Source organism: Drosophila ficusphila, unplaced genomic scaffold, assembly GCF_018152265.1.
Source record: "Drosophila ficusphila isolate 14025-0441.05 unplaced genomic scaffold, ASM1815226v1 contig_286, whole genome shotgun sequence".
NCBI lineage: Eukaryota > Metazoa > Arthropoda > Insecta > Diptera > Drosophilidae > Drosophila > Drosophila ficusphila.
In genome coordinates, this window is record NW_025064189.1 from 3233415 (window position 1) to 3261127 (window position 27713).

At 40.0% G+C, this 27713-nt stretch overlaps 4 protein-coding genes across 10 annotated transcripts; 1 reads left to right on the plus strand and 3 right to left on the minus strand.

The window, feature by feature from the left end:
- Positions 1-27577, minus strand: LOC108089564 (GTP-binding protein Rhes). Of its 3 annotated transcripts, none has more exons than XM_017187910.2 (5): positions 27509-27577; positions 4098-4960; positions 3060-3253; positions 2018-2201; positions 1-1771 (listed from the first exon to the last, which is right to left on the minus strand). In XM_017187910.2, exons 2-5 carry the CDS (start codon positions 4664-4666, stop codon positions 1363-1365), a joined length of 1356 nt encoding a protein of 451 aa, XP_017043399.1. In that variant the 5' UTR covers positions 4667-4960; positions 27509-27577; the 3' UTR covers positions 1-1362. The 3 variants fall into 3 exon arrangements, with proteins under 3 accessions (XP_017043399.1, XP_017043398.1, XP_017043397.1); XM_017187909.2 differs by lacking the exon at positions 27509-27577 and adding an exon at positions 27314-27385; XM_017187908.2 differs by lacking the exon at positions 27509-27577 and adding an exon at positions 21094-21363.
- Positions 8682-10883, plus strand: LOC108089568. Of its 4 annotated transcripts, XM_017187918.2 has the most exons (3): positions 8682-9055; positions 9838-10062; positions 10663-10883. In XM_017187918.2, exons 1-3 carry the CDS (start codon positions 8719-8721, stop codon positions 10881-10883), a joined length of 783 nt encoding a protein of 260 aa, XP_017043407.1. In that variant the 5' UTR covers positions 8682-8718. The 4 variants fall into 4 exon arrangements, with proteins under 4 accessions (XP_017043407.1, XP_017043408.1, XP_017043409.1 ...); XM_017187919.2 differs by lacking the exons at positions 9838-10062; positions 10663-10883 and adding an exon at positions 9109-9259; XM_017187920.2 differs by lacking the exons at positions 9838-10062; positions 10663-10883 and adding an exon at positions 9164-9259.
- LOC108089567 lies at positions 10854-12049 on the minus strand. 2 transcript variants are annotated; one of them, XM_017187917.2, is made up of 5 exons: positions 11860-12049; positions 11660-11804; positions 11343-11468; positions 11127-11276; positions 10854-11062 (listed from the first exon to the last, which is right to left on the minus strand). In XM_017187917.2, exons 1-5 carry the CDS (start codon positions 12006-12008, stop codon positions 10898-10900), a joined length of 735 nt encoding a protein of 244 aa, XP_017043406.1. In that variant the 5' UTR covers positions 12009-12049; the 3' UTR covers positions 10854-10897. The 2 variants fall into 2 exon arrangements, with proteins under 2 accessions (XP_017043406.1, XP_017043405.1); XM_017187916.2 differs by having other exon boundaries at positions 11127-11468; positions 11860-12047.
- LOC108089566 lies at positions 17807-19044 on the minus strand. The gene is given in 4 exon segments (XM_017187914.2): positions 17807-18503; positions 18564-18708; positions 18766-18926; positions 18928-19044. Coding segments are annotated over 4 exon segments (978 nt in total). The 5' UTR covers positions 18988-19044; the 3' UTR covers positions 17807-17891.
- Positions 27578-27713: the final 136 nt, after the last annotated feature.

The window sequence follows — 27713 nt, forward strand, 5'->3', positions numbered from 1 at the left end:
AATCGTAAATCATTTTAACTTTGGCGAATAATCGCACAAATCTCCCGGTTATTATTCTTATTTTAATTTTATTTTACTTTAGTGCACTTTGGCCCAACGCGAATTTTGTAAATATTTGCACTTTGCGTTTTAATGTTATTATTAACGATATTTGCCTAAATATGCTTGAATTCTCAGTAACTTGTAAGTTAATACATATTTTTTGGTTAGCATTAATGTCGCTGGTAAGTATAGCTAGAATATTCATTTGGTCTTGGTTTCATGCCGCGATGAAACACATATGTTCTGTAGTTCCATTATCGATAATACTTTATAAATGTTAAACTCGCGAAAATTGTTGCTGTTGCTTAGGTTAGATTGAAACTCGAATTTGCTAAACTTACGGAGCTGTTCTCGATTGAAAATCCGCCCTATGGGACCCGAAATCGAATCGAGAACAGATCTGATAAATTCGGTTTAACGCTAGAAGTGTGTATCATATATGTTTTCCATTTTGCAATATAGTTAACCATAGTTGGGCTTAGATTTTGCGTAGATCGGTGTACAAGTGTTACAGTAGAGTTAGTTTGTATGTTAGTTGGTCAAGATTCCCTTCAAAAGTTTTGATTCGGTGTGTTTCGGTTCCAGTTTTGGCTGATATGCAATCTTTCTTTAGATTTTGATGTTTGACAGTGGAGTTTAGTTGTGTGCCGAAACAGAACGTCTTACTTATGGTCAAATATTCAAATTGGTGTCTTCAACAATCAACGGTAACATTAAATTAGCTTGAATATAAATTCTTGTAAATTCAATTGGTTAAATCTATAAATTAAATTTTGAGTAACAACTGCGATTAACGCAATTTCAAATACGATTTAACATTATTGTCCTCTGCTTTTTGTTTTTTTTTTTCTGTGTGCGTCAAGTAAATGTGCAATTACAACGATCACAATTACAAATACAATTAAAATTGAAAATTGAATACATAAATTAAGAGGAAAACTGAGCATCGAGTGCGTAGGATAATTCAGATTGGACATCGGGCAGGCAGAGGTAAGTGGATGTTTCTGTTCGGCATGTAATGCAAGTATCGCTTTCAATTAAATTATGCGAAACATTGCGAAACAAGTACATTTTGCGCGGTTTTTGCCTCTTTTGTCCATAGCTGGCGAGAATGTGCTAAATGCATAATTAATAAATAGTTTCAACACACTTGCCGCGGCCTGACTAAACGAGTATTTACACTATAATATCGAAATCACCCAAACGCTGCGTTTATAATTAGTTGCTGCTCCACTTGCGGGAATTCTCCTACTATCCCCTGGAATTCCCCTAATATCCTCAAGGATCCCCTCGTCACTACTATCACACTGTCCTCGGTTTCTACATCAGGGCGCAGCGGTTCCATCGCGAGGGGCTCCTCACCCCCTCGCCCTCGTTCAAAGCCATCGTCTTCGATCTCATCAGATTGAGATCCGTGCGGATGCTGGGTCTCCTTGCATTCGGGGTCACCACTCCGCAGGCATCGCTGAATCTCCGCTTGATGGAGAGCGCGTTCTTCTTGGTTCCTCCCACCGCCGATCCGTGAGGAGGAAGAGGTGATGGAGCTCCAAACACGGAGACCAACCTCCGGTGCTGATTGGGAGTCATCTCCAGCGGCAGATTGGACACCGTAAACAGGGAGTGGAACAGGTCGTCAATCCTATAGTTCTGACGAGCCGAGCACTCCACGAAGGTGCAGCAGTTGTCCTGGCCAGCGATGTAGCCCATCACCTCGTCCACTTGAACGGTTCTAAAGGATAAAGGATAATAAGGGTAGGCTCTCTTAAAATTATTAGTTTAAAAGGTGTAAAAGAAATCTATTTGTATATATTTTTTTAAAATAATAATCGTATATGTTTGCTTTGCTTGAAAACGTTTAATATTTATTTTAGTGCAAATTAATATTTAATTTAGTAATTTACTATTTTTGTTGTTGATTACTTGTTGTTTAAACAGATTTCTTTGACACCAGTATCCGAGTAATAACTTCACTTACTTGAAATCGCGATCACATTTATTGCCAGCCAAAATCATGGGTATCTTCGGAAGACTTTTCTTCTTGAAGCCGGAGCCAGGATTCAGGGCTGCCCATTTGGTTTCGAGGATATTCTCCCGCAGGCGCACCACCTCCTCGAAGGACTCGCGGGAATCCATGCTGAAGACAAGGATAAAGAGATCCCCTGCAAGGCAACCGAAACCCATAAAGGGAAACATTAATCGTTGTTTGATTTAGCAAATGCAAATTTATTGCTTATTTATGGCCCCGCATCTATGACCTACGCACTCGCAATTTTCCAGACACTATATAAATCGGTCCTGACATCTGAAGCTCATCTCCGCTATGTTAATGTGTTTCAGATTGTGCGTGAGGGTCGGGTTGTTTAGGGTAATTCGGATAACCGAAAATGCGGAGTGGGAAAATCAATAGCCGCATTCCACTGACACATGAATACCCTACTTATTATTTGCTATTCATATTAATAATTCCGAGCGCTTTTATGAGTCGAAAGAAGTTCTAATGAGGGCGTGACTAAACAAAATATAAAACATTTTTATTGGGAGTAGAACGAATTAGAAGGAAACTTGGGAAAAAGGCAGAGTTTTTCTATATTTAACTTCTCAAAAGAAAAATAACAGTTATTAGGCAGTTTTGAAATTAATATTTGGTTTATTGGACCATAATTATTTAATTATACATTATGCATACATATTGAAAATGTAAGGAGAGCTAGTTTCGAAATATATGTACTTAATCACAGGGGCATGACTCTTGGTTGAAATGTTAACGAGAATTTTGGTGGCCAAGAATGTTACCCCCACTTCCGTGATATCGTTTGAAAGGGTATAGAACCCAACTTTGTTTGCCAGCAGCTGAGCCTGATTTTTATGATAATTTATAGGACATTAAATGGCACCCAATGAAGGCAGTAGACAGCTTAAGTGATAGAACGTGCGTTCCCAGCGATTGGCGCATGTCCTTGGAATGTCGAACACACACACACATGAAAACTATTTGATGGCCAGGACGTCACACTCACCAGTTAGAAATGATAAACGACGCATTGCGGGGAACGGATGATAGCCAGAAGTATCCAAAATATCCAATTGAAAGACCTCATTCCGTATGCGATACAATTTGCGGTGGAACTCCTCGATGGTCGGCGTGTAGGCCTCCTCGAACCGATTGCCCAGGAAACGTGCCACAATCGACGACTTGCCGGCGCGTGATGAGCTGCATGGGATGGAAAATTGCAAATCGAGATTGGATTTCCCATTGACGCCGTCCATTCAACGAATGCAGACTAACGGCAATGAAAGCTCAAAATTAACTTGAATGGTGGACGTCACCAACTGGATGATTATTACATTGAAAAAAAAAATGTAAGATAGTGGAAAGCGAAGAAAATATATATGTACTCCAGTTTATTTTTACATCTGTAGTATACAAACACAAGAACCATTATCTATTCAAAATCATTTTTATTATTGAGAACTTATTGAATTCAATTTTTGTCATTTTAGTTGAGATGATTCATTCCGAAAAGTCAATCAAAAATATGATTTTATATTTTTTATCAAATTTTTTAAATACCCACTGGAATTCTCTTATTTCAGGTGATACCTAAGAAGTTTTTCATTACTTACTTTCTTGTATACATAGCCTTAATTTTTTCTTTAAAAACTTTGTAATTAAATAAAATTTAATTTAAATTTAAATTTAAATGGGCGTACATTTGTGAAAGAATTTTATGAGGTAAAGTCTCTGCGTAAAATATTTTAAATCATTTTAAATGCTTTTGGTATGTTATTGTAAATATTTGATCTTCAAGTTAATTTTGAACTCACATCATTTATATTTTATGTTATATTTTTAAAATCATTTTAAATGCTTGTGTTGTGTTATTTTAAATATTTGATCTTCAAGGTAATTTTGAACCCTCACCTTTTATATTTTATTTATATTTTTAAAGTCATTTTGAATACTTGTGTTGTGTTATTCTAAATATATGATCTTCAAGTTAATTTTGAGCCCTCATCTCTTACATTTTATTTTTATTTTTTATGTATTTACATACCCGAGCATCACGAGGCGGTAGCAGTTTTTGGCGGAGGGCAGGCTGTCGTCGCAGAGCGAGAGTCCTGCGCCCGGGCCGTAGATGAAGTCGTCCGCCTGCTCGATGGCGTCGAGGTTCGAGTGGTGCTCCAGCATGTGGGCCTGGTGCAGTTCGGCGGTGGTGACCAGCCGGCTGCTGGTCACGGTGCCGTTGCTGCCGCTTGCGGTGGTGTCGTCCAGAAAGGTGACCACGTGGGCCTGTGGCGGCGAAGCCTCATCGGTTGAATGGACGCCCGGGTGGTTGGGGTGGCTCGGGTGGGTCGGATGGTTCGTGTGGTGGGTGGTGACAGCCCTGTGACCCGCTGTGGTTGCGCTTGTCTGCTGATTGCTTTTGCTGCTATTACTCCGCACGTTGTTGTTGTTGCTTGCGCTGTTGTTGCGGCTGTTTGGCGTTGTTGTTGCTGTTGCTGTTGCTGTTGTTGTTGTTGTTCCGGTTGGTGTTGCGTGGATGGGCGGCACCTCATTTAGTGCCACATCGACGTAGTTGTTGTTGTTGCTGCGCGCACAAAACCAATTTTTGCAACGATACATTTTGACTGTGTCATTTCCGCCACTTTAACTAGTTGTTGTCGGCACCGCCGGTGGGTTAATTTGTGGCTGTGGTGCAGCTGCACTCTTGTTTTCTTTGCTGTTGCTGTAGTTGTTGGTTTTTTACTGCAGGATACATCCTCGGCAGCAAGTCAGTTGCGGTCGCAATTTGCATTTTCAATCATTCAACTTTGTCGTTAACAAGCTGACATTTGCATATGTACCTCACGCCGCCTTAATGGTATAACTTTATCCCGGGCGAAATGCATTAGCCTCCTCCTCCGCCGCGCGGCAAAACTGCAGAAAAGATGTAAGGACGTAAATGTAAAAATGCATTCAGCTCGTAAATATAAAAAAGAAAGTTACGCCAGATGCTCAAAGGAGCGAGGAGCAAGAAAGTGGAAATCGGGGAAAAGGCGAAAAGCGACGGGGATGGCAAACATTTTGGAGGCCATTAAGCACGGTAATTGCCTCGGGCCCATCCAGACGAATAAACCACACGAAACCCAAAAAGAGAGAAAGTTCGCGGCAAATGCAACCGGAAAACGAATCCTCGACTTTCACATACCCGTCACCCGGAACCAGATTATCTGTGGTTTGGAGGAGTCTGCTTGTTAGCTAAATGCAAGCATTATATAATCCGATTGTTGGCGAATTTACTTTACATTTTTACCAATTTGTTGCTGGAGTGTAGTTGGCTGCCATGCAACGAACTTTTTAATTCTATCTACCGGAACTTAGCATGATAGATGCTCATTTTGTGTGCCATTTTGATAATGCAAAAATGTGATACAGTTTGGCAAAGAAAAACTGTTTGTGTACTTAAGGAGCTTTATATTTTTTAGAAAGTGTTTTTAGGAGTTAAAATTATTTCGTTGCATACCACCTTTATTCTCCAGAAATAAAATGCATTTACAAGTGAAAAACTTGTGTTTCTTTCACATTTATTTTAAGTACATTTTTACTGCGTAAACTGAACAAACTTTAAAGTTTGTGTACGGAAAATATTTGTAAACTAATTTAAAAAATATTTAAAACACTTTAATAAAAGCTGTCGACAATAAACGCAGTTGTTACAAATTCAATTTCCGAAAACAGCTTATATTGGTGAATTTTTGCTGGACCAAAACCATCAAATTAAAACATTCCCTTCCCAGTAATATTCTACTTTGATTGCAGTTATCGCGTAAATTGGCAAAGCACCAACCGAGTTCATAAAAACCAATGAAAGGGAAATTTTGAACGCCCAACTGAGCTGCACTTCTCACAATAAAAGGGCTATTGCCTGACCCCGTCGTTCTGGCCATAATGGGCATCTTGCCGCAAATCTAATTAACTTTGTTTTAGCATGCTACGTGCTCCGTGTACATCAGCCGGAATGGCCACATTGGCTCAACTCATGCATATCGCATGCAGCAGCAGCAGCAGCACAGAAAAGGGGAGGGGGAAAAGCGGAAGTGGGCGGAAAAATCAGACCGGAAAGTGGCGTTACCGTTACCGCCGAACGAGAGCTTGGCGCCTGCCATAATCGAGTGCACCAAGTGCTCGTACTCGCGTTCAGATTTCAGCTCATTTTCCCCGTTTTCGTGCACTCCTCTTTATTTTTTTATATAGAAAAGGGAGAAGGGGGGAAACACAGGCGGACGAGGGTTTAAATGCCAGCTCACAAAAGGAATTCGAGTGGAAAATTTGCAAGAAAAGAATTCACCGCATATTATTACACATACAAGGCGACAGCCCCAATACCAAAAAAACCGAAAGCGAAACTGGGTCCCAGTCCCCAAGTCAAATAAAGGCCATTTAGCCCAACTACTGGTAATTTTTCCATAATTGATTTTGGCTTGTGGTTGCCTCGTCCTTTCATCTGTCCATGTGTTAGTGGGAACCAGCACCCACTCATACACCCTCATGCAAACACACGCACACACAAATGCCTTTTTCCCTTGGCCGAAAGAGGGAAAACATACTGAAATGGCTGCGGAAACGCCTTGAGACAATGGCGACATTTGCGAGGCAATGTGGAAATGGCTGCTGTACAAAAACAGAAAGAATAATCAACTAAGTGACGGAGCAGTTCTGTTATTTGCCGAGCACCTGTGCAGGATGTGTTCAGAGGCGTCTTCCAAAAGGGGGAGGATTTCCTTAATTTTTTCTTTTCCTCAAACATTTGCTGTCCAAGGCAGTATATTTAAAATAAAGTATTTCCTAGACATTTGGGAACATTTTATGGTTGGGCATAAGACTAAAGGAACCTTAAGCAGGCATCCAAAAACCTTAAATACCTTGTCTATTTTGTCAATTACTGAATAAATTAAGTTAAACAAAACACTAAATCCAAAGTGAAACCATGTTGAATTATTGCAAGTCATTTTTTTATATAAACAATAAATTCTCCAATAAGAAATCTTTTTTGCCTTGCTTGAAATTTTCTGTAAACCTCGACCATTATCATTTTCTTGAAATATTTCTTGATAGCTCGTCTGGTTTTATTGTTTGCTTGAATCAACTTGAGCTTAAAGATGCAACATTTCTTTGCTCAGAAAAATGTGTCAATAACTTTCCATTTAGCTCAGCACATGGAAAACCTTTCAGAATAGCCATAGTTTATTGTTCTTCGGAAACGGAAAAAGAGAAAAATCTCTTTGAACACATTGATTGGCACAAACTTGATGGATGATATTTTAAAAATATCTGCCTAGATGCGAAATAAACAGGGATAAATATTTGAATGCACTGCACGGGTGAGCCCACACTTTACTGTTGACAGATTACGATGGTTGTGGAGTAAGTTTGCGTATGACAAGTGGCACTTCAGGAGGGTCTGAGCACGTCTGTTTCACACCCCTTTTGGGTGGCGCCACCCTTCTTCTGGTGTTCCACTATTGAATCCTGCTGCCACAAACGCCTGCTGTTGTTTGCTGCCCCCACATTCGTTCCAATTTAGCCGCAAGAGTCTCAACAATTTCTCATATTTGTTTACAATTCGCGCATACAAATGCGCAAGGTTGTCCGCCAAAGCACCCAACACCTCCCCTTCCGCAAACATCCACACCCACTGGCCCCTTCAACGGGCGCCTGCCATAAGTTGTCATGTCGTGAATGGAAGCGGAGTGCAATCGACACCCAATCTAAGAGATACACCCAGAAAAATCAAGTTTCTGAAGGAAAGAAAAGAAAAGCTGTTATATAAATGAATTTTCATTTATGATTAAAAAACAACAGATAGTTTTTTTTAATTAATAAAATTATAAACTTCTTTAACTGTTCAAAATTTTATCCATACCTCCATTAAAAAAATCTTTTTGTCATGTATTATTTTAGTTATAATTTCTTGTAAATCTTATCATAAGTATAACCCGCTCTATTACAAAGTCAATGAATAATGGTAAAACTAGTTGTCTACACCCACATACTATTCAAACTGGTTTATGAATTATTGAATATACACCCGTTTTAAAGGTAAACACAACGTTTAATAAGGTATGATTCAAACCACGAATTTCGAATGAAAAAATATTGACTCATATTGCATGATAAAAAAAGTTAATCCTAACGCTCTAGAAGCAATCTGGTTTAAATTAGTCTGCAAATAATTTTGAAAATACACGCGGATTTTTCGACAATGGTCAAAATAAAAGTGTTTAAAAAATAAACACAATACAAATCGAATTCAGCGAACTTTTGTGAATAAAACCACATGAATTCGGATTTGTTCAGGTGCACAACTAGCTGATGTTCGATAGCTGGTGGAAAACTAACGCAAAAAAATAAAAACCAACTGAACGAGAGAAAAATTCGCCGAAATGTCAGAGGAGCTGAGAACAAAAGCTGGAACAGATTAGCTGGGTGGGAAAATAAAAAGCGAAGAGCAGAGGAACCGCAAACAGAGGGCATCAATTACGCCGACAACATTGAGCGATAATCGAACTGAGGTTATCGCGGCCAGCACCTGGAGATTGCTAATAGGAATGCCAAGTGCCCAGAGAGATGAGATTCCAGTCAAGTCGGGTTAGTCAGATTGCGACAGCTCGAGGGAAAAGCTGTCTCTTCTCACAATGAATCAAATCTCGAGCAGCAGTGTGGCGGAATTATCCAAAAATGTCGAGGATATAGAAACGGATCCGGCCAAAGTGGCCGAGCATCAGGAGTACGCCGAAGCTTTGTCAATGTCCGAAAGGAATGGCAAACGGCGATGGAATCAAACATTTCTTCAGACTCGAAATGTCCTCAGTGTGGTCGCCATTCTTATCGCCCTGCTGCTCATAATCGGAGCAATTTACATGCACTTAAGACAGAAGCATCATCTGGGCCGATTGCACCTCAATCGCAAGGATCCGGGTGGCGAGGATGTCCTGGAGGCGGACTTCCCCCTGGTCACCGTTCCCGGAGTGGGTGAGTGCCTTACGAGGACCCTTGTTCATTCGCTGAAAGCTCTTCGCCATCAGATAATTCTATAAGCGGTGCTCATTGCCGGGGTCTTCCACCTCCTCTCTTTCCCAGTCGACTGATTAAAATTGCCATTAGATGAACCAGCTGATCTCAGCGCTTCGGAACAAGAGCGATAATAAAGACTTGTTGTTATTTATATGCAAAGCACGTGTGAATTGTTTTCATTAAAATTTACATTCGTGTTTATTAGTAATTTCTGACCATTTAGATTCCTATCCGCAACCTTGAATTGCATGTAAGAATTCAAAATGTGACGTAAAAAATAGAGAAAAAACAATAAGTAAAATATAACGCTTTTATAATTTTCTTATTTATACATTAAACAAGCTTAAGTTCTCCTTCTTTTATTATCTGTATTATTTTTCTTTAATTAATTCCATTTATTACTTAGCGAGTGTTTGTGTTATTTAAGCAATAAAACATGTAAATATATTCCCACAAGTTTGTATATGACCAAAGTATTGTAAACCATATTTAACATCAATTTAAAGTTACTAAAACTGCAGTTCAAAGTTGCCCTGCCAAAACTCCTAATAAAACATTACCAGTTAGTAGTTGGTTCAGTCCCTTCTTGAAAGTTTCCAACTAAAGTAGAGTGTGGCTAAAACGTGAGGTCAGCGTGAGCTATTCAAGTACAGGGAAGCCTCGCTAACTATGTTGAATTGTGTGGTAAATAGTTTCGATTAAACGGCTAATTGGGCTGGTCTTTGGAATGCATTTTGCAGCTGCCCAGACGATAACAACATTCCGGCCACCTTCATCTCCACCTCCATCTCCGCTGGAGCCAAGTGCCGAGTGCCTGGCCTGCATGGCCATCACAGCCACGAACAATATTCCGGCACCATGCAAGTTCAATGGAAGGGTGGTGCAGTGCGGCATTTACCGCATCTCCCACGACTACTGGATGGACACACAGCTAGTAATTGATCCGTACGACTCACTTGCACATGGTAAGGCAAACTACACGGGGGGAAAATACTTCACCAAAAAATAAGAAGAATTCTAAGAAGATTTAAAAATATATTTGCCACATATGTTCCAGAGTGAGCTATTCTCTTCTATTATGGTGCAATCCAATTTGATAGCCAAAAATATATAGTATTAATAGTTAAATCTTTGTTTGCCAATAGAAATTCCCACATTGGTCAGTGGTAAACCGAAAAATATTTTTGTCGATAAATAATTATTTGGCAATAAGTCAAGCAATAAGCTCATTGTCTAAAAGTATTTTTAAGTTGATAGCTATTAAATTTATTGATTTTAAAGGCCTTACGGTATCAACTACTAGCGACTTTTTAAAATTGAATGGAATGATGATTTTCTTAAACTTTTAAGGGATATTATTCCTTGAATGAAAAATAAGTAAAAATTCCTTTCATTAAATATCTTTGCTATCCTGATTATATTATTAAGTAACTTTGCTATACTGTTTATGTTATGGTTATACATTTTTGAGTAATTTTTTTCCTGTGTAATCTCTTTTGAAAGTCTGCCACAAGCGTGTAATGGCCATCGTCTAACCCGATTTCCCTTTCTTCCTCTCCAAACAGACTACGAAGGATGCGTGGCGGTGCAGGATTGCGCCGAGAAGATTGTCCGTGGCTATGTGAGCCGCTATGGGAAGGATTGCGATGCAGACGGAAGGATCGGGTGTCGGGATCACATAATGCTGCACATGCGAGGACCCAGTGGGTGTCAAAAGCAAGAGCCACTGCCCATATGGAGCAAAACGCGTATGGAGGACTGTCTGAAGTACAGGGGGTTGCCATAGAACCGACTGCGCGTTTATTGTTTCAACTGCAGGCGCTGCATTTGGGGTCGCCAGTAGAGGGTTAGCACAAAGAGGCCGATGAATTCGTGGAATAGGAGCAGAGCGGCGAACTTGTCATCGAACAGACCGGCCGAGGCCCTTCTGCCGCCCATTATGCACTGCACATGATACATCAGGAACTGCAAATGATTTCTGATTATGCTGCGGGCACCTCAAGGATATGAGAATGGGAAAGTTCCTTACGAGCACCACAACGCAGGCGATGCAAACCGCGAACAGATAATATCCCCAGGTCAACTCGAGAATCTCGTACAGCATCAGGGAATATATAGCCATCGTGTAGGTACCACCACCCAGGAGATATAGGTAAAGTCCGGTACCAGTTAGATCACACTGTGGTTGGCCAGGAGTTAGTTTTATCTCTCGATAATTTATTTTCATTTTCAAACAACCACTCACCGGCATTATGGCAGCTATCAAAATGGCAAACACAACCACCAAAGCGACTATAAAAAATCCAACTAGCATATAAAGAATTCCAGATGTAATGACCAGCACACTTAGAGAAACTATTATACACTCCACCTAAATAGGATATGATGCAGTTAAATTATAATCCATCAATTTAAATTTATAAGAACAGATAGATTTTCATCTATGAAAGAAACAGAGAACGTTGTGAAGCCATATACATAAATAAATATTTTATGTTTTACAAGTTGTTTTTTTTGCAATAACCAAATTATTGTCTAAATAATTTTGTTTAGCTTACTTACTATTATTAAGGTAATAACCCAATTGATACAAGCCTTTTTTCGCAGCGGCTTACTAACGGCAAACACCAGCAGAAGGAAAATGCCTACCACAAAAGCGAGAAGTAAGGCGGTTGAATGGCCTTTTACAACATCCAAAACCCAGTCCCTTGATTAAAAAGGAAGATATTAAAAATGCATAAAATTTTTCCATGATACCTTACTGCAGTAATGTCAACATAAGGATCCAATGCACTAATCCCAGCAGTACAAATACTGTGAACTCGAAAAAAACTCGAATTGCGTACTGTCGACGCTCTTTAACCGATTCTTCGAAAAAAAATGGCCACATACTTATATTTACCTCGAACATGCTAACTTAAAAATTATATGATTTTGGGCGCCCGGAGCTCTGGGATAAAGTCGATCTGAGTTTTATAAAAGATTAATGCCATTCCGGGCACTAATTGCATATAAAAATGAGCCGTCCAAAGCCAAAAGTTTACGCAGCAAATTAGAGCAAACAATGATGGCGATTCGGCGTACATAATTGAACTCGACAAAAGTTTATAATCTGGCAGCATCGCGAACAAATTGAACAACAAGTCGCAAGTGTGTAATAATTAAAAGTTTGCGCAAAATGTTGCGGACAAACCAGTGGAGGAGAAACAAAGTTTGGAGCAAGTTTTAAATCATTTAGCAGCGCCGGACTAATTGCTGCCATGTCGCATTAATTTGCTACGACTGATAGCTGGCACACAGTGCGTATGCGCAATGCGTTTATACATTGTTCGTGTTTGAAGCACTTTATAATACTTTTTAATTAAAAGGGTGACGAATTTTGAGTTTAAGGGTGAAAGGGTTGATTCGAGATTAATTTAATAAATTGCATTTAAGTCTAAATGGCTTTATTAATTTAATTTGTATTATATTTTTTGGTCTCGAGTCTAAAGTCTTCGAGAAAATGCAAAATATAATTATCTTCCAAATTAATTTGTTTGATTCTATTCTACAATATTTTGCAATAATTTTTTAATTTCTTTATTATTTTTTAAAGTCGATCGAAAAAAAAAATCGAAAAGTTCGATGTATATTTCAATTTTATAATCCGTTATATTAAATAATTTAAGCTTCAACGCCTGAATGGGATCGATGCCCAAGTAAGCCAACCTTGTTTGTATAGGACGTCGACTTTTTCCTCGCCCGAGTCCTAATCTGTCGATTGCATGACAAGTGTACATAACTTCATTCAATCAAATGTGCAAATAGCGCATAATGCAAACAGAAATAGGCCAAATGAGCAGACAATATGCCGCAGAGACAATCCGATAAGAAGCGCCTCAGACTCGCGTTTCGTGTTCATTACTTATTGTCGATATCGAGCGAAGAGTAGATAAACATTGCCTGATTGTTTGATTGATTGATTGATGGCTGGCTGTAGTGCCAAACTGCTGAACTGCTGCCAACTCGCCATGGCCAAGGACAAAGAGTTTCATTTAAAAACAATTACGAATTCGGTTGAATAACTCGCTGCGCATCGATATTTTTCTTTTTCATTGGCCCGTGTCAAAGGTGTCGTTCATTCAGTGGCTGAAAAAGTGAGGCAGGCGGGAAAAGTCGGGAGTTTGGGGCTCAAAATTGATTGCTTTATTGCTGGCACTAAGAGCAGATAGAGGAGGAGGAGAAGGTGGTGCAGAAAGTGTTGCAAAATTGATGGGAATGCACTGCAAGTTGTGATAAGAATTTTTGGCGCTCAACTTGGAAAGTGAACTTTAGCTGGGAACTTTTTCAGCTGGCAGTCGGATTAGGTGAGCTTCTTTCCGTGTTTCCTCTGTGAACCTCTATCACTCATGAATTTTCCGGATCCCACTCTCCCCGCCAGGTTTGTTTGCATTGCAGAGTCCAATGAAAATGTCAAAAAGTCTAGCACACTTTCCGACAGCCAAGCTAACAGCATTTGGCCAAATGAAATTTACATGACATGGCCAAAAAAGGTTGGACCAACCTGAAAGGATTGCGCTCCAACTGAATGGCGCACCCCAACCAACCAAAGAAGTCCCCCGGCGATCAAAAGTGTGCCACATAATTAAGTGTACATCAGAGATTAGCCACCGCCATCAACAAAAACAGGCTGGCCGCTGTCCCGCGGGGGAATTGTTCCGGAATTGTCCTGGAATTGTCCTACTTTCCCTCATCCTCCATCTCGGATTCTGTCCTCGTAATTCGTAATTCCTGCAAAAGCGACTGCCTTTTGTGCGCATACTTAAACAGACATTGGCAATGACATGACCTACAACTGTTCCGGCGAACCGCTTTAATGTCTCTCTTTCTCATTGCTGCCGGCTAAAAGCCGAGGCGCTTCATTAATTTTATTGCCGCCTTCCCGATGCCCTCGGTTTCCACTCAGCCAACTGCCACTGCCACTGCCAACTGCCTTTTTGCTTGGGCCGCCTGTTGTCTTTGCTTTGAAGTTTCCTCCTCGGTTGTGGCAAAAGTTTTGATTGTCTAGCCGCACACTCACATGCCGCAAACATGCAACACAGCGAATAAATTATGCCTCATTTTCTCTTCACTTTTTCGGATGAAAGCAGTTTATTATTGGCACTTTTCTGCGAGACTTTTAGTGCCATTTTTTCGTTTATCACATTTTAAGTGCCATTTATCTATTAACTTTGTTCTTAGAAAAAGTTTTATCTCATCTGTTGAGCACTATGTTTTTTCAAGTTAATCTTCTTTAAATTTAATTTTGTTATATATAATAAACATTAAATAACAAATGTGTGTCTATTAATTTAAATATAAATTGAAAGTTAAATAATTTAATAAACTATCAAACATAGATGATTTATTATTTTGATATACTTATTTTTTTGCTTCGAAGTACTTAATTTTTTTTTTTAATATTGTTTAATTGTATTATCTAGAACAAATAATCAAGAATCTTAATCAATTAAAAATAATCACTATTAAACAATTATTGCAACATTTTTTTTTATAACTAATATAACATAAATCACTTTTTAAAATTTCTATTATTAAAAATATGTTTAAAATGATTTCCATTTTGTTTCTTGGTTTTCCTCAGTGTACCCACACACATGCCAGCGTGGGTGTGTTTAAGCCAACTCAAGTGGTTAAACGTAAAACTTTTTTAATTAGAGTTGTTTGCGGGCAGCGCATTGTGCTCACAATTTCTTTTCGATCGTCTTGGGCGAATAGTTTGGCTCTATCGTCCAGGACGACCGAAACAGGAACCGAAAATTTGATGTCGCGGAGGCGGAATTCCCATAAAATCGGCAGCCGTTGCTCGCGAGCCAAATAAAATTCATGAGCCCTTGTAATAAAAATGTCACAGCGATGCAGGCAACAAAAGGCGACCATCAACGGGGGGATGGGCTTTTGGTTTTTGGAGCAGAAACCGGTGGGCGTTGGGGGTTTTCCGGGGGAGCAGCTGTCAACGCCGTCGCTCGACAATGACAATGGCTTACCCTCGAAAAGTCCAAGGGTCGCCGCGGGTAGCGCACACAAAATATCGCAGACTTCTTTTGTGCCCCGGCGGCCCCCGAAAAATACAAATTCAAATTTTCACAGCAGTTTGCATTTATTTAATTTTACTATTATCAGAATAAAAAGGCTTTGCGCCTGATTAGAGGCTGCCGCCTGCCTAAATGTGTTTTCCCAAATTAAATGAAAATTAAATGACGCCCGGGCGGCGTTGTAGCAAACCTTCATTGACACAACGTGCAAATCTAATTTGGATTCTTCCCCGCGCCGCCAGCTTCTCGTCTTTTTTATAATAATGAGAATGCTCCAGAGCCTTGATGGGTGTCCAAGTACACCCTCACACACACACACTCACACTTATACACAGAAAGGAGCACTTCCTGCAATGTTTTACGTTAGGCCGGCGAATATCGGCAGGATGTGTCGTTGCTCCTGTTTTTGCACAGAAAAAAATATTACAGTTCAGTAATTTTGGTTCTTAAAAAAAAATTTTTTTCATTACCCAAGATTTTAATATTTTAGGTTACATTTAAGGTAAATTGCAAGAGTTTTTTATCACACCTACATGTTCATTTAACCAAACATCTGAATTATTCAACAACAAAGGAAGAAATATCAATGGTTTTTACTCAAAATCTGTCGTTGATGAATTGTATTAAAAAATTGATTTTTTGGGTTTTTTTTCGTTGTGTTGCCAGCCGTCAATGCGATTTCGTCAACGCAATCAGCCGGAGAGACATCAGCGAAACAGCATCGCGTCGCCGGCGAAAAACATTTTCCTGTTGTTTATGCCAATTTTGCGGCTGATGCTTTTCCCTCTTCGCATTTTCTCTTTTTCGCTTTCGACCGCTTTTCATCCTCCGCGTTTTTCAGCGATTGCCGGCTCAAACATTCGGCACTCAATATACAGTTTGCATTATACAATATAGATGCCCATATCGCTGTTTTGCGTATCAATGAAGAAAGCGTCTTTATTGCACATTTTCCAATGTGTACAACGCGGCGTATACGCATTATACGGCGTATATTGTTCAGCCGCTTTCGGTGTTAAAGTAGACCTTTGCCATATGGAATGAAAATGAAAATTTCGATTTTATACTCGGGTGGCAAACCAAAATTCAATGGATTCATTTATAATCATAATAGAATTTCTTGGGATTGATAATTTAAGTGATAAAAAGCGGTTGTTTCGTAGAATAAAAATTTGAGATAAATTACAATGAAACCCAAAAAGAACTTCAAAGGATTTTTAAACTCATGGACTTAGGAAAGATTTATTTTCAGCAATTACTTTTTAAAAAAACCTTTTATAAAGCATGTAATTTAATATTATGAGGGGTTTGTTTTAAGTACATTTTAAGCCGGATTAAACTTTGCTCCAAATTAAAAAGCAATTCCAGCTAAGCTTTTGGACCACTGTGCCCCAAACGGAGACAAACAGTTTTTCGTTTTTCGTGGCTTTGTCGTCGTTCCGTGTTCTTCGACCGCTTTTTTGGTATTTCGGTCAGGTCACATTTATGTTGTATACATTAATTATGGCTATTTACTTTGTCCGCTCGAGCAGCTCATGCCACTGCCAATTATGTGCACGAAATTGCTTATTATTGGATGCATAAACACTCATACTGGTGCACAGTTCTATATACTCTCGTACGTGTATGAAAAAAACGAGTGTATGAAGGCGCCGAAACGGCAGGTTAAATGGTGGTCAAAGGGCCCATTCATTCCCGGCTAAAAGGCCCATCAGCAGCAGTTCCCTAACAAGGCGAACGAGCAAAGCGTTTCGGGTAAACAAAAATATGTCATGTTTACTCAGCGAGCAGTCCGAACGAAAGTTGTTTTTGGCTTTTTGTGTTTTTTTTTTTTTTCTCTGCTTTTTTCTATGTTCTTCCTGTTTTTGCCGTTTTGTTTATATTTTTATTTCTACTGCTACTTTGGCAGTTGTTGTCATCTGTGTGTTTGGTCCAGAATGATGGATGTTATTATAATGTTGACGTGTAGGCTTAGCAGGCGCCTGATGTCCTGAGTGCTGACCAGAACAAAAAAAAAAAAGAGCAACTGACCCAAAAATCTCCAGTGACAGCTGAGCTGCTGGTCACCGCAGCCATCATTGTAAGCTGCTTAAAAATTAAAACAATTTAATAAAAATTAATGCCCAGTGCACAGCAATGTAGGATAAAAAAGGGATGGGAAGCAGTACAACAGAACTGCGCTTTTCATGAAGTATTTACCAAGTGAAAGTGCTGTTTTTATTTTCCTTCCCCTGGTAATTATACTAATTGGTATCATGGCGCGCCGGGCGAAAAAGCTGAGCTGCAAGCATAATGCGATAATTTATATTCCCTGGCGGGGAATCCTTTGAGCCACACGCCAGATGGCCACTACTCGCTCGGTCTGTCTTTGTGCTCGATGCCGTGGAGAGATAATTCCCGACTCAATTTGATTAAAACAAGGCGGCAATAGTGGAAAGTTGCCACTGCGGCTCTTGTAAATTCCAGCGGAAGTTTCTCAATGAATGCCCTCACTCACATACATGTAAAAAAAATTAATAATACCTAGTATTTGAATTTTTTAAAACTAGTATTTATTTTTTGGTATTTGGTTTAGGTATTTGGTTTGCTATTTGGTTTTGGTATTTGGTTTTGATATTTGGTTTTGGTATTTGATTTTGGTATTTGCTTTTGGTATTTGCTTTTGGTATTTGGTTTTGGTATTTGATTTTGGTATTTGATTTTGGTATTTGTTTTTGCATTCAAAGATATATTACGCCATTAACAACTTCCTCGTAAGTGTTTGGTGTTCTTAATTCAAATTTGTCATTTCCAGATTGAAGGTTCTTATTAAGAGCTTCGTCTTTATTTTTACTAATTCCGTAAACCTCTTCCTTTTTATCTTTCGACCAGTCCAAGTAGCAGAAGAGCATCAGGATAATGCAGAAGTGGCAGAAAATTACGATCACAGCAAAAAGTCCATCGGTGGTGTACAATTCCGCATACCGCCAGCCTCGAATCAGTTGGCCATGATACATGGCAAACTGGGAATTAGAGGCGGGATTAGAGGAGTCACCAAATGCGGATATCCTTACCATACAAACAACCGCCAAAAGCAAGGCAGCAAAGGGGAAGAAAAACCCGTCGGCTGATTCAATCATCATGAAGGTCATCAGCAGATAAACGCTGACCAAAAACATCTGACTGCCGACCAAAAACAGAACAGCCACATTGGCCGTCAAATCGCAGGGAATAAAGGAACCAATGAGCAAACTGGTCGCCATCAGAATGGCAGTTATGGCAAAATACATCAAAAAGTGCCATTCATCACAGTAAGCAGCAAAAGTGCCAATGCCAATGACCATTAGCTCAATCTGTAAACTGCAATATGGGTAGCGTATTTTAGCAGTAAAACAATGATCAATTATACCTACAATAATGCACAGAAGAACCCAACCCAGAATCGGGATATATCGAACTTCACGAAGGATCAAAAAAACTGCGAGGAGCGGAACCGAGATTAGCATACAAGTTACACTCAGCCAGCAGTTGGCCAAAAAGAATTTGCTTAGGGGTTTACTACATAGAGAAACCTTTTAGCATAAAAAATGATACAAAATGTAAGTGCAGACTTACTGGAAGGATATAATTTCCCATTGCACCAAGGCGAGCAGGAGTAAAACCACGACGAGCAGATAAACCAAAGCCACATATCTGCATCGGGATAATCTCCGTTTTTCGTGGGGCTCAAACTGCAGCATACTGGGGCGTGGCCAAATGACATGACGAGGGGGGCACCGGTGGAGGGGGAGGTGGTTTATTGTGTGCCCCAAAGTTCCTGGAACTAGACGACGCCATCTTTTACGCTCTCGTGAATTAACACCCCGAAATAATATGTAGAGCAGAGAAAATGAGTTACAAGCAAAAAAAAAAAAAAAGAAAAAAAAAACAGAACACAAAAGAAACCTGACACGCGAAGCATTTGTTGCTTTGTTGCTGAAAGCACACACAACTCACTTTACTGCCACATCCGATTTGAACATCTGGCATTTTAAAGGGTATCTTAACTTATTTTCGGTCATAACAATGCCCCAAACTCCAGCAGATAACACTCTCTGCGGGAATTTGCGGCAGTATCCAAATCAAATGATTACGCCGGCAACACATGACAGCCAAGAGGGAGTTCTTTGGATTGGATTGGATTGAAAGCGGGCCGCTTGTTGTGCTCGGTTTGAATAGATTTCCCGCATGATAGGTGGCTCGATTTTCAATGGGTAAATGTCGAGGATTATGGCGCAGGTTGATTTATCTACTTATCCGAGAAGCTGGCTTAAAATACCCATGCCCATTGGATTTTTACAATGCCTTTGTGAAAGTGCTCAGCAATTTGTTACACCCTTAAAGAAAGCTCAAGTTCATGTGTCTTAAATTACTGATTTTTTTTTGGGGAATCTCTCTTTAAACCCATCAATTTTGAATATATTTTTCCTAGATGTGTTGCCTTTTCGCTGGAATAAATAGGCATTTTTCTTCGGCCTCAAAAATACTTCTCAGAATTCACATGCTCTGCATTTGATATGCGCTTCATGATGTTTTCGTACAAATCCATTCAATCCAGAATCAACAAGAATATAATGAGTATTCGGCCTCGAAAGGGTTAAGCCAAGCCAAGAAACACAAAAACGGGGACAGATGTAAGCCAGCCAACACAGGGATCCCATAAATTCGTTCCAGTAAACATTTTTGAATTGTTGAAAAGATTTGTAGGAAAACAAGACAGGCAAACAAACTCGTGAGTGAGTTCCCATATATATATATATGGTATGTATATATATATATATATTTATTTATACACCCCCTCAAAAACGAACCGAACCAAAGCGGCTGCAAAGTTTTGGCCAAAGTGCTAAAAGATGTGTGAAAGGCTGCGAAAGGCTGCGACGGAAGTGAAGGATTCAGGATTCGAGATTCAGGATGGCGAATGGCGGATGGGGGGTGAAAGGTTGGGGCAAGCGCCTCAAATTACTTTTTTTGTGGGGGCACAGCTGTTGATGGCTCCTGGATCTTGGGCATTTCTTTTAATTTGGCTCTGCGTGATGCTGATTCCTGAGCTGCGATATCAGAACCCAAGATTCCGAGGACTTCGACTTCAAAGCTTCTTCGCATTTACCACTCAATTAGCAGGCTGTGATACCAAACCGAAGCTCAGCACGAACTGCTCACTAATTTATTAATGGGCAATGTCAAAATTTTGCTGCCTTCAAATGACATTGAAAAATTGCCTAGTCGAGAGTGTGTATGCGTGTGTGTGTGAGTGTGTGTGAGTGTGTGTGAGTGTGTGAGAGTGTGTGTTGTCGGTTTAATGGCCCGACCGCCTTTTTCCCACTTACTTGAATTTCAGGGGCACGGGCAAAACAATTTAGATAAGCAATATGCAAAGCATGTGAGACTGCTGCTGTCTTTTTTTTTGTTGGGGTTCCGGCACACACAAATATTTTCTGCTGGCTTGTTGAATTTTTAACTGCTGAAGGAGTGACTTAATCAGCGCAAGATTTACGGGCAAATTCTCCACCACTTAGCAGAACACGAGACACATGACAGCCGTTTAAAATTCAAGTACCAACTATAAAAAGGGGAAGACAAAAGCCAAGACACCGATGCACTTAAGTGGCAGACCATAAAATATTTCGACCGCTTTCGAGTGGGAAAATGTTTGGCGGTGGGATTGTGTGGCCAAGTCCCTCGAAAGGCTGCCTTTTATGGGCCAGTTGGGCGTCCTAATGTCAAGTATCCGCCCTGCCTGCCCGCAGGTGTCTAACAACAAATCAAATACGCAGCAGCAGCAATAAAATCAAATAAAAGCAAACAAAATCGAATAGAAATAGTCCCCAAATTGCATTAGAAGAAATCACACAATATAATGGCGGCGCGATAACAATGTCCTGTCGACAAATTCTGGCTCACCTGAATGGACATCAACTAAATTGGTTGTCCTTTGCAATTATTATGTGTTTTCTCGTATCACCTTGCTCGAGTATTTCCTGTCGGCACAAAAATATACACAAGAGGTACTCATACACACACACGAGCGAGATGTCGTTGTCCTTTAGGATGCGAGCTTGTTGTGGCTTTCGCGTAAAAGGACACCGCTTTATGAATGAACAAACGTCACTTTCTCCCCGCTGATTACCGCTTTTTCACTTTCGTTTCTTTTTTTGCGGCTAAAACACGTCCGACTCGCAGGCCGACGAGCGATTATCTGAAGCGTATGGCTTTCGGGGCCAGGAAATTACTGTGAAATTCAATTGCCAACTCCGGCGACCTGCGCACTGGATAACATTTGAAGAGAAAGTTGGCTAACAGAGCCAGAGAGAGAGAGAGAGCCACGATTATGTAGGTTGACAAGAAGTTAAACAAACAAAACAAAAGTCAAGCTGTATCATAAATATAATGAAAAGTTTTCGCCAGCAACAAGCGGGTGGATAGCTCATCTCCTCCCCCAATGGATACTTCGTTCTTCATCCAACTTAAATGTCAACACCACAGCACACACACAAAACAATTCCGATCGTTTTTAATATCAAGTGGATGTTGTTCCTTGCAACTTTTTGGTTTCCTCAAGTTTTAATACAATTTCCGAGGTGCCAGATAAAAGTTTTAAAATCTTAAATCGCTATTAAGCCAAATAAAGGAAATTTTTAAAACTATTTTGAAGAGAAAATACTGCTTAAGTAATAAGTAATAACTAGTAAATTGCTCTATTGAGATAAATAAAAAAAACGAAGGATAATTTTAGGCTTCGGATGATGTGATTCATAATACCTATTTGCTATTAAAAATTGTACAAATTTTAATTAGCTATTAAACAGGAAAAATATTGTGATTTATCTATCATTTTAATAAAGCATGGATTTGTTTTCCCAACAGGTTAAATAAAAACATATTAAACTGCTTAAAAATGTAGAACTATTAAACACCAACATTTCTCCCCCCATTAAAGTTATTAGGGATTAGGGAACTGTTATTATATTAGTAATCTAAAATCAATAAAATGTTAAAGCCACTTACATCCATACTTAAAACGTATGATTACGATTGGTAAATGATTCAATGTGTGTGAAGTAAGTAGCATGAAAGTATTCTCAACCATAAAAATATTTCATTAATAAGTAATTCATAATTGTTTTCATGGAAACATCTAAAAATATTCTCTCAAAGTTCTCGAGAACTCCTGATTTATTTAATTGTGACCTTTAGAAATCAAGATCTGGGAATTCTTTCTGTGCACTCGTGTGTACACATAATTAAGAAATCGTGCTTACTCCACGCTCTTTGATTCAGTTGAGTGGCGAGTTGAGAGTTTGAAATGTCTCTGGCATAGCAAATAAGCTGTTGACTTTGTAATCATTTCGGCGTGTTTATCAAGTCATTTATTGGATGGGATGGCAAACCGGCGGGGGGTTGAGGAGGAAGAGTCCTGATTAGCGGCAATTGCGCTCTTGCCGCTTTTGCCGCCAAGAACGCGACTTAGCCGCGGCAATTATGAAAATAAGCCAGTGTGCCTTTGCGCTGAATAGCTGATGCCTGTAAGCCACAAACGCCGAGCCATTACCTCCAAAGTGGGCTCAAATGTTGTTTTTGTTTTTGCTCCTCTTGTCTGGCGGTCTGCCGCGTGTCCTTTGCGGTTTGCGGCGCTGATTCACGATTCAGGATTGCAGGATTCAGTATCCACAACTGCCGGTGGGGCAGGTGGGTGGTAGGTGGGTAGGTAAGTTCCCCGCTGTGGGGCAAGTACCTCGGCTCAGGTGAGGAAATTAAAAGTTAACTGCCACTGGAGGGGACCCACAGAGCAGGACGCTCATCATGTGCTCACTTTAAAGCGTAATTTGTTGCGAAATATTTCAGTGAATGCGGAATGCCTGTGGTTGGAGCTTTCTAGTTGAGCTCTTTTCGGTTTGCCACATTTTAGTAGTTTGCCTTTTTTGTTGAATGGCTCTCCATAAATCTGGCATTTATAAATAAACACTTGCCCCCAAAATGCAATCTATCTCACAGACCAATATTGCAAAGAGAGAAAATAAATATGCAAAATAGCAAATAAATAACATTTTGCCTGAAATCAATATTTGCCTTTCTGATACAAGAATTCAAGCATTTACGGATTTAAATATGCAAAGTCATTTTTGGTAACGAATTTACTGACTTTTTCCAGAACAGATGCCGAAAGTTAAAGGCTCTGGCAAATATTTATATTCACTATCTCTTTTTCCGCCCACTGCGGATTGAGTTCGATGCCTTTGAAAGGGACCTGAATGGCGTGTAAGTTTAATTACCGCCGACTGGGAGTCGGGCAAAGTATCCGACGGATGCGTGTGGGTGTGCGAAAGTATCTGCTGCCAAGTGGCACGCTTCACTGGCTCCGCAGGGAGCGAACTTATCGCTTCTTTTGCCGCATACTTGGCGAATCAGTTTCGCTATCAATAAGCAAGCAATAATCAGACGAGTGGCGGCGAGTGGTTGTGGGTGTGCCCCAGTTGGGTTTCCACCTTTTGCCGAGCACCGTGATGCAAGTCAATGAATGTGATTGTTTGCCGGAAAGTGCAAAGTGTTGAAGGGACTCACGCAGAATGGCTGGCAGACAGACAGACAGCCAATGGGAGCCCACAGGAGTGGCAGAGTATGCCTCGTGCCTCGCCACACAGAGTGGCATTCAATTGCGAAGCGGCAGACAAGTGAATCAGCAGCCGAGCGGACAAACAAACAAGCAAATTCACTGTAACGACCACAAGCCCGGCCTGATAGCATCACTTGACAAGTCAATGAGACGGGTCCTGAATGCAAGTCAACCGGCAGGACAAAACCCAGCTGCAGCTCTCCTCCGCCAACGGACCGCCGACTCACTCGGTGACAATGCCATTCCGATTACATTTGCTGCATGCACCTGGGGCACCGTCGGCACTGTTTCCACTTTCAGCCAGAAGTGCGATTCGCAATTCCACCCAAGTTATTGCAATGCAATCTCTCAATATCACAACATTTATCTATCGGATTTATTTATTTTATGCATGGGTGTATTTTCAAAGTTTGAGAAGAAATTTATAACAGAATAATTTCTAGGATCACGTTTTGTAAAAGGGAAAAGGTACGAGTTTATTTGCATTTAAGAATATCAAATGAATGGAGTTGCACGAAATTAGAAATAAACAAGAAGTTAATCTAGCTTCAGCGAGTCGAAGCTTATATACTCTTGCAGACATTAAATATGTCGAACAAAATACATAAAGGCTAAATAACCGATTGTTCCAAAATTCAAGAGTTGTATTATAAAAATGGCCAAAGACCAGTAAAAAAAAAAAACAAAAAAATTAACTAATTATGCAGTCTATTGAAGAATTAAAATACAAACATTTAGAGGTTTTCCGAGTTAAGATCTGAATAAAATTAGAAAAGTTATGGACTTAGAATTATAGGTATTTGGTCACTTTTCTACAAACCAATTTTTGTAAGGTCCGGGGGTCATCAAAAATGACAAGACATCGACCAAAAAATCGAAAATAAACTAATGATGCGGCTTGATAGATATTTTAATAACAAATTTAGCAAGTTATGCCACTAAAAATTCGGATAAAAATTAGAAAAGTTATGGGGTTAGAACTGGTGAAGTTTCAATTTAATTCTCAGCAAACCTCTGCTTATTAAGCTAAATTTTTAAAATTTGCTATGTTGTTGCTGTACAGATTAAGAGCGAAAATTTATCTATGAACAAAAACAAAGTTTGCAAAGCTGATTTGCTAGATCCCCTAAAAATTAATCGAGAAAGAACACCTTTTAGCACGCCACTTTGCAGTTAAAATTTTGCGAAGACCCCGACCAAAGCCCGTAAAACGTTTTGTAATCTAATTAATGGCCCTGCAGCAGATAATGGGCAAGTGTATTCATAATCCCTGGCAATTTCGCATTCATTAAAAGCCAATAAAAGTGAAAATTATAACGCTCACCTCCCCGGGAATCACTCCACACCACGATGGCTTCCGTTTCCTAGCCAGGTGAACTGGGGCCCACTTCATTAATAGCCCGCGTGGGCGGCTCACAGAGTAATGGAGGCTAATGAAATAACAATTAATTGGAAAAAAAAAATGGAAAGGAAAGATGGAGTGTGTATACTGGAGATGGCCGGCCATCAGCAGCCGGCCGAGTTTCAGGGCCATGGGCAAATACAATTTGTTTTAATTAATTGAAGCCACAACCGCAGCTGGCCGGCCGGCCGAACCTGATTTAGATGAATTGCCGGCAGTTTGGGTGGGGCTTTGCTATTGCCACTGCCACTCTCACTGCCACTGCCGACTTAATGTCTGACTTGGCAGCCCAAATCCCACGGACGACATCGGATGGCACCGGATTCCGGTGGCAAGCCGTCGACCTTGGTGGGCAATCAAGCGTGAAATGATTGGCAGCCAGGAGTTGCAGTGCAGCCACATCAGATATTCGCATATGTCGCCCGGCCGAACTATTAACGTGGCTATCGATTAATTCGCCGCAATCCCAGAGCGCCAAAACTTCCAAAGTGCCATGGCCCAAAGGCTGGAGCTGAGCGTGTCGTCAACCAGACAGACGATTCGGGGACAGGGTTTGTACTATAGGCATTATTTCAGCCAGCCACTTTCCAACTCCGGACTCTGAGCGTTTAAATATGCCATTCAGTAACGGATGGGTATTTTGGAGGGTACTCTTTATTGCTTTCTTGGCAAGCTAGGGGGTCGAATATACTTTAAAGGGATTATAAGAATGGAAAAGTATGCTTAAAAGTGTTTGAAATTGAATTTTTATATTGCATTTTTAAATTTTTTTGGATTTTCATAAAGCATAATAACCATTGTATAAAGTTTCTTAAAGGTTATAAGCTATTTTCCTAACATTAACATAATCTAAGCATTGAATATTTACAAGCATTCCAACAACTCTAACGAAATTATTTATATTTTTTGTAATTCAAAACGTTCAAATCTAAAGCACTTAATCTTTTGGAAATTGAATAGGAAGTTAATTAATTTATACATTTTAGCTAAATAACTTTTATTTCTTATTTCACCTTCATTTTAGTTTAACAATAAAAAACTATTTAAATTTACATTTATTTAAGTACGGTTTAAGTTGCATAACTTTTCAATTAAAATAGTTTTGAGATGGCTTAGCAACTTAGTAATTATAATAATTGTGCGAAAATATTTGCCCACATTGCGTATGAGTGATTATGTCAAGCGATTCTGTCGCAGCCATTAAGTACAATCCCTCATGCTTTTTGCCCAGCTGTCACAAGCTCTTAGGGTATCAATTAGTCAGGAGTGAGGAGAGCAGTCCACTCCCATTCCGATTTGGCCTGCGGCAACGGAAAGTTGAACAAAAAACTTTGGCAAGCTAAGTTGCGCTTATGCTTATGTTTGGGCGAGTATGTAAATGTTGCCGGGGGGCGGTCGTATCGGTGTCTGTGGTTTCCACCAATCTCTGTGTGTATGTGTGTGCGTGTGTGTGTGAGTGTTTGTCGCATGGTGTCTCTGTGTGGGTGCGGTAAATGCGGGTGAGTCGGTGTGTGAACCACAACATGTGTCGTCGGGCGTGAACAAAAGTGCTAAGAAAATTACATTTTGGCCGCATGGAAAGCGGAAGGGAGAAGTTCTTGGCCTGAGGCAACCTGGCTGGAGAAACCTGGCCTAATGCCTTAATACACTTAAATTCTCTGTAAATCAGGGAGCTCTAGGTCTAATTTTCAGGTGGCAAGAAACCACTTGGCCCCCAAGAATCACAAGTTACTTGATCCCCGAAACAACAGCGGCAAGTAAGTCACTGGGTTTAAATGGAATTTTTAAAACAAACGAGCTGTTGCCACACACAGAAGCATATGTGATGCACAGTAAAAAATATTATTATTATACATTATTATAAATATTATCTCATATTCATATCATATTTAAATAAGTGAAACAAATGAATATTTGCACTGTAAAGTAAACAAGTTAACCATTGTTTTTTACAGCTGCAACATTATCATTTTTTCTGAGTGCCTGTGTCCGGAATGAAAGCGGCCCCTTCCGCTTTTAGTTCTCCTGGGTGCCGCTTCTCATGTCCTTATGCAAAATTCACATCCACAACAATCGCCCTAAACTTTTTACCCCCGCATATACATTACACTTTTGTTCCAGTTACGACGACCACCAAAAAAATATGCAAAGCATGAAAAACGCGCCAATATATCGTAAGCGTGGAAATAATGCAATTTGTGTGTGAACTTTTTAACGCACTCGTAGTTTTTTATAACCGCCGCACACACTCGCGATATTCGAGCTCGGGTCGCGGGTTTTCCCCAACATAAATATTTACGTACGAAATCGAGTCCTTTTTTTAGGAAAGGAAGGGAAAAGCACTGGGGAGCACTCAGAAAATCCTGCTCCGCTCACGAGCAACAGACAACTGAAAGTCGGAGGACAATGTTGGCCAGTTAAAAGGCGCGATTCCTCTCCGCTGTTAGCCAACTCTGTTAGCTCTTGGCCCGAAGAAGACTGTTGCTGTTACTTTGTGTCTACTTTGGG

Coding starts and splice junctions, on each gene's coding strand:
- LOC108089564 (XM_017187910.2), bottom strand. CDS start 4,666: ATGTATCGTTGCAAAAATTGGTTTTGTGCGCGCAGCAACAACAACAAC. Junction 3,254..4,097: donor TACCGCCTCGTGATGCTCGG/GTATGTAAATAC, acceptor CATCCCATGCAG/CTCATCACGCGCCGGCAAGT. Junction 2,202..3,059: donor TCGTTTATCATTTCTAACTG/GTGAGTGTGACG, acceptor GTTGCCTTGCAG/GGGATCTCTTTATCCTTGTC.
- LOC108089567 (XM_017187916.2), bottom strand. CDS start 12,008: ATGTTCGAGGTAAATATAAGTATGTGGCCATTTTTTTTCGAAGAATCG. Junction 11,805..11,859: donor CTTATGTTGACATTACTGCA/GTAAGGTATCAT, acceptor TTTTTAATCAAG/GGACTGGGTTTTGGATGTTG. Junction 11,469..11,659: donor GGGTTATTACCTTAATAATA/GTAAGTAAGCTA, acceptor TATCCTATTTAG/GTGGAGTGTATAATAGTTTC.
- LOC108089568 (XM_017187918.2), top strand. CDS start 8,719: ATGAATCAAATCTCGAGCAGCAGTGTGGCGGAATTATCCAAAAATGTC. Junction 9,056..9,837: donor GGTCACCGTTCCCGGAGTGG/GTGAGTGCCTTA, acceptor TGCATTTTGCAG/CTGCCCAGACGATAACAACA. Junction 10,063..10,662: donor GTACGACTCACTTGCACATG/GTAAGGCAAACT, acceptor CTCTCCAAACAG/ACTACGAAGGATGCGTGGCG.